Source organism: Palaemon carinicauda, chromosome 20 (genome assembly GCF_036898095.1).
Source record: "Palaemon carinicauda isolate YSFRI2023 chromosome 20, ASM3689809v2, whole genome shotgun sequence".
Lineage (NCBI taxonomy): Eukaryota > Metazoa > Arthropoda > Malacostraca > Decapoda > Palaemonidae > Palaemon > Palaemon carinicauda.
The window spans coordinates 28,928,613-28,934,774 of record NC_090744.1 but is presented as its reverse complement, the minus strand read 5'-3'; the positions used below and the strand labels follow the sequence as shown (position 1 = coordinate 28,934,774).

The following is a 6,162-nucleotide window of genomic DNA, read 5'->3' as shown; positions in this document are numbered from 1 at the left end:
TATAACAAAAACTAGTAGGAGAAGAAAAAAAGAAAAGGGCAAAGAGATGAGACAGACGAGAGAGAAAATCACGTAACAAAAAAGATAATTCACAAAACTATTGAAGACAGACTTTAAAGGAATAGGAAACTATTAGAGTTTTTCGACAATCTATGAAGCTACTGTCTTGGTTGATCCTTGTACACCCGGATTCCATTACGAGCGTCACGTTTCTTCTTCTTCTTCTTCTTCTTCTCTTTTTTTTGAGAGGTGGTATCGCTTACAGAGAGAGAGAGAGAGAGAGAGAGAGAGGGGGGAGATGATGAGTGATTGATGGGAGTTGAGGATAAATGTTTAGAAGAAGTGGTGAGCGATGAAAGTAATTAAAAAATTTAAAAAATGGTGAAATGTTAGGAAATATGACTCGCTACAAAAAAGGTAGATATTTAGATAGATTGATTGATTATGAAATGGAGAGAAGTGGAGTTTATATATATATATATATATATACATATATATATATATATATATATAATAACCCACAATGTATGAGAAATTAAATTTAATTTCTCATATATTGTGGGTTATTCTATTTATCATAAATACACGAAAAATTGTGTATTTTAATGAATATATATATATATATATATATACATATAGTATATATATATATATATATATGTGTGTGTGTGTGTGTGTGTGTGTGAATGTGTGTATGCATGTGTGCATATATATACATGTCTGTGTAAAAGAGAGACAAAAAGCTATTCCGATCCAAAAAAAAAATGCCAAACATTGGCTGTACATTACACCATTCAAAAATTAACTTGATAACCTTGAGTTTTAAAGTGAAAATCAGTCACGTTTTAAAATGACGCATTTTTTATTTTTGACCAAATTTTCTGATGACTAAATCTGGCAGATGAATAAAAACTTGATTTCAGATGATAACGGAAGCATACTTATCAGGATGTACATTGTAATCATATGAGAAGATAAGGTTATATTTAACAATAAGCACTTTATTATTGCAGTTCTGTAATTGACTGTATTGTCAGTTATTATTCTGATTTGTTCCAAGGTTACTATTTCTAAATTTGAAAACATCCTGAATAATCTTTCCCCTCTATGATATATATATATATATATATATGTATATATATATATATATACAGTATATATATGTATATATATATAAATATATATATATATATATATATATATGTATATATATATATAAATATATATATATATATATATACACACACACATATATATATACATATATATATTTATATATAAATATATATATATATAAACACACACACACACACACACACATATATATATATATATATATAAATATATATATATTCATATATTGGCCTTGATTACTGACAGCAAGGACAAGCTGTTATTACCAAAGAGATATCCTTTAGTTTTGGCTTTAATTACTGACACCAACCAATACAAGCTGTTATTACCAGCAAAAAAATTCAAACTACGTTACTTTTCATCTCACATGAATCTTGAATAATTGTGAATCAATTTTTCACTGGTGATTGCAAACTAAAAAAAAAGAAAAAAAAAAAGTTAATCTCACATGTCACTAATGATTAGTTAGCTTCGTTTGGAAAACAAAAACATTCAAAAGGGCAGAAAGAAACTATAAGTTACAGACGTGAATTCCTTTTTTACCGTTGTCTAGAAGTTCTAGACAATGGTAAAAAGGTCTAGACTCTAGACCATGGAAGGCTGGGCAGTCATTTCAAACTTTCTGCCATTCCCGTTAAATGGAGAAAGGACTGGGCGTGTTGGAGCCCCGGCTGTGTGCTCTTTCGCAAGCTCAAAGGGCAAGGTACCCTTTGGAAGGACATAGCTACGTCTACAGCTACACGCATACATTTGAGGGAGCACTCGCACGCATAAGGATACACACGTGTGTGTATATACATACATAAACATATATACATATTCATATATATATATATATATATAGAGAGAGAGAGAGAGAGAGAGAGAGAGAGAGATGCATGTATATGCATACAAACTATATATATATATATATATATACAGTATATATATATATATATATGTGTGTGTGTGTGTGTGTGTGTGTGTATTATATAGTATACGCCCAGCGAACGATGCCCTCTATAAAGAAAGATTCAAACAAGGTTATATTTCGTAGGTACGGGGAAAGGTACCCCACACAAAAGCCAAACTCCGTTAAAATCAGATCTTTAAGGTAAAAGATGTCCTTCACGGGAGCAAACCTATATAAAAATTAAAGCTTTATTTGAAACCAGCAGAACCAAAGATATAAAAACAAAGCTCCTTTGAAACCGAAGTTAACATCGCTTTGCAGCCTGAGGGCGAGGTAGCCTATTCGGGCTTCCCAACTTGGCCCTTTGGCTCGATTTCAGGAGGAGGAGGAAGAAGGAAAAGAAGAAGAAATGGAGGCGATGGGTATAAGTGAAGGTGAAGGAGAAATAAGCGTGAGAGTTAAGAGAGAAAGACTTCTCGGGTGACTCAACTCTTTCTCTCACTTTCTGTGGGTCAAAGGCGAGCAGACCGCTAGAGAGTAGGAGTAAAATTGAGGTGCGACTATTTACATGAAGCTTATGTATTTCCGTCACTTTTGTGTCGTTTTTACTTTCGTTTGTGGCTCTATTGTTTTATGATGTGCGAGAACCTGAACTTATTTGATATCAGTAGCTAGTTATAGCAAAAGATTAAGTCACTGTCGTTATCTGAATGCAAATTGCATTCTATAGGCCTATGTTTGTTTTAAGGACAACGCTACCGAAACCTAACCCAATCCTCAAACGATAAAGGACAAAACTCGTTGTTATTATTATTATTACTTGCTAAACTATAACCCTAGTTGGAGAAGCAGGTTACTATAAGCATAAGAGCTCAAACGGGTAAAATAGCCCAGTGAGGAAAGGAAATAAGAAAACAGGTAGAATGCTGTGCTTAAGTGTACCCTCAAGCAAGCGATCTCTAACCCATAAGAGAAGAAGAAGAAGAAGAAGAAGAAGAAGAAGAAGAAGAAGAAGAAGAAGAAGACCTTAATGAGGCAACAAAGAATAATAAAGGAAAAAACATAATAATATATCTATTCGCAGAACTCGAGGATAAAATCTTTCTGGTTGTCTTTAAATCCAAAGATCTATTAATGTCAAACTCCCTAGATAGCTTTAACAAAACCAGAGCACTCTTAAGACCCAATACTAAAACATATATGAGTAGCTAATCCAAATACATATGAATGTATTTGATCGCCAAGAAGTCTCTTCGCTAGTCATCTGAGCACACAAACCCGGACAAACACGCATCAGAACCGTATCGCCCAACCCGGGGTGGGCGTGACGTTTGGAATAGTAATTATGCAAATAAAGTAGACCGATGAAATGTTATTGTCGAGTCTTTAATCTCGTTTCTTTACTTTCTAAATACGGACAGCCAGCCTCTCCCATAATTAGCCAAGGGGACTTATCCAAACGCCAGTCACAAGCGCTTGATGTTAAACATCATTTCGCAAGGAGTGATCTCCATAAACGTAACATTGGTCAATATAAATCAAGAACAATCTCTAGCCTACCTCTGATTTCCATTCGCTTTCATATCAGAAGGAATATATCGTTTTTAAACACCAATGGCACCAAAGAGGAAGACTTAGAGTGAAAGTTATTTGTTATAAGTAAATGCACTTTTAAAGCTCGTGTTTACATATCCGAGCAATGTTATCCGGCGAAAGTACGACACAATATATTGTGCAAACACAGTACAGCACGTTTATTTATTGATTAGTTATGATTGCACACGTGCTTAAATAATCATTATCTCAGAATTTGGAAAATAAGTTTCAAATATATTATAACTATGAACTCAGATGAAGTCGAACAGAACCAGGTTCTATGACTGAGCTGAATTGATATTGTGAGGTGTCATGAAGTATGATAAGGTTACATTTGTCTTTAATGTTTTAGGGCTTCCAAAGCTTCCTAGGGCTTTCTAGGTAGCATGATGACCAAAATCGTAATGAAATAGATTTTTTGACCTTTTCACGCAGATTTTTTTGGGAGTTGTCATGAGTGGTAGGCCTATACATACTCTGGCATCGCAAAAAATGCGATCATCAACGTTTGTAACTTGGATGCTTAGAGTTTAATTTTAACTTGTATGTGTAACTTAGCACAAATAGGAATTATTTTCTATCGTAGGCCTAAGTGAAAAGTCGTGAGGGTGGAATAAATTGAATGGTTAAATACTCATCAAGACGTTAAAAAGAATGTGCAAAAATGCTTCCCACCATTAATAACAAATGAAAATACTATGGATTATAGTTTTGAAAGGCTAAAACTCTACCATTGTGCGGAAGGGAATTGATAACCCAAGGAACTTCACGTAAATAAAACTTTTTTTTCTTTTTTCTTTTTTTTCTTTTTTTTGTGAAATGAGCAGTTATACGAGAGTATGCTGTAAAAAGTCTCACCACTTTATGGCCGTCGCATGACACGAAGATAATTGTTAAGCAAAAAAAAAAAATAAAATAAAATAAAAAAATAAAAAAATAAAAGGAAATCAACGAAGCTATAAAGAATAGAGAAAGAAGAGCCAAAAGATGGAATATAAGTAGTAAATAATTAATGGTTAACTCAGAGGCGAGGTATGGAGAATGTTCATGTCTTCGTACATGTGTCTAGAAGGGATGAGGTCAGGCGTGATGGTCTACTACAAATCCAGGCAAACTTGATCCGTAATTTCCTCGGTTTAGCGCTGGGGTTCATTGTCCTTTTCTCATAAAAAAAAGAAAAAAAAAAACATTTCAAGAAGTTAAGAGAATCTGCGAGATTCAAAAGAGTTTATTGTATATGTAGGTAACAATTGGGTCTTTATATTTCCAGGGAAAATAGCGTGAAATTTGTAATACTGCTACCAACTATAGATGCGATAGACGCATTTTCAGTGTTATTTATGATTGCATTTCTAACGAATGCAAATAAATTATGATCGACTTTTGTTTCAACCGATGTTATGATTTGTAAACAAATGATACGAAATTTTACTTGCATTCAAACCAAACCGTCTCTCAACATAAGAAGCCTAAGGCCTAGGCGAGCTAGTGATGCCGCATCTATAGAGCTAGTATGGAATTTCCACCCTCCTGAAGATGCTACATCTCTACACGTAGACTCACAACCCAAGTAAAAACAAGTGGGCAGAAGGAAGGTCGATTAAAGTCTTTCTGGAGAATTTTAACTATGAAAAAAAGTGAAGAAGAGAAGGTCAAGGAGACGTCTCCGTGTCGTAATCATTTCCTGTTGCCCTGTTGGAATGGACAGTTAACAAAATGACATTTCCGTTTAAAACGGATTTGTGTTCAACATTTAGAAGACTGATCGTGGAAACGGAAGGGTGACCTCTCCGTCGTACATAAAGTTTATGCTGAGTTTTATGTGATATTTTTGCATACAAATTCTCGGGGTATTTTTAGGCTTAAGGAAGACAACTATGTTCGTTATTTTCCGGTTTATTCAGAGGACGGACAGGTTTTAAGCCTAAAGACGGGCATTTACGCAATATTAGCTACAACTAGATCTATAAGCAAACAAATACATACATTACGAAGACTTTGAATTGATGTATGATGATAACTTAGTCTTAGTGTCTGGTGCTATATAAGAGCCTCATTTTAAACTTCGATACTAGCTAGACCAATGACGAGACGAGAGAGAGAGAGAGAGAGAGAGAGAGAGAGAGAGAGAGAGAGAGAGAGCAAACAACACAGGTTTCTAAATTAGCCCATGATAGCTATTTAAGACGGCGTTGTTCTGCCGACTTCTGCGGTTTTGGGAGACGAGTTACTCTTTAATGAGACCAGTGTCTCTGGAACGAATAATATTTTCAGATTCTCCGACTGGTTGTTGGACCCTCTGACAGCCTAGGAGTGTTCTATTTTATTAGCCTATGAGAGCTATGCCATCAGCCCTATAGGTCTAGAGAGCTGGTTAGTTTAGGCTATTTAATCTGTAGTGTTAACTCTGTCTCTTGGGATGTTAATTCGTTAGTAATATTCGCAGAGGAAGAAGTGTTTAAGTCTAGCATCTTATCAACCCTAAGAAGAAGATGATAGAGAGTATGAAGAATTGTTGTATTCTTCTGTTGGTTTCTTCA

The 6,162-nt window shown here is 34.6% G+C and overlaps 1 protein-coding gene across 1 annotated transcript in view; it reads right to left on the bottom strand.

The window, feature by feature from the left end:
* LOC137660244 (titin-like) overlaps window positions 1-3,714 on the bottom strand; it is a 15,795-nt gene extending 12,081 nt beyond the window's left edge. The window contains 1 exon segment of the mRNA XM_068394976.1: window positions 3,587-3,714. Coding sequence (XP_068251077.1) covers window positions 3,587-3,599 — 13 coding nt within the window. The 5' untranslated portion in view covers window positions 3,600-3,714.
* Between the last annotated feature and the right edge of the window lie 2,448 nt (window positions 3,715-6,162).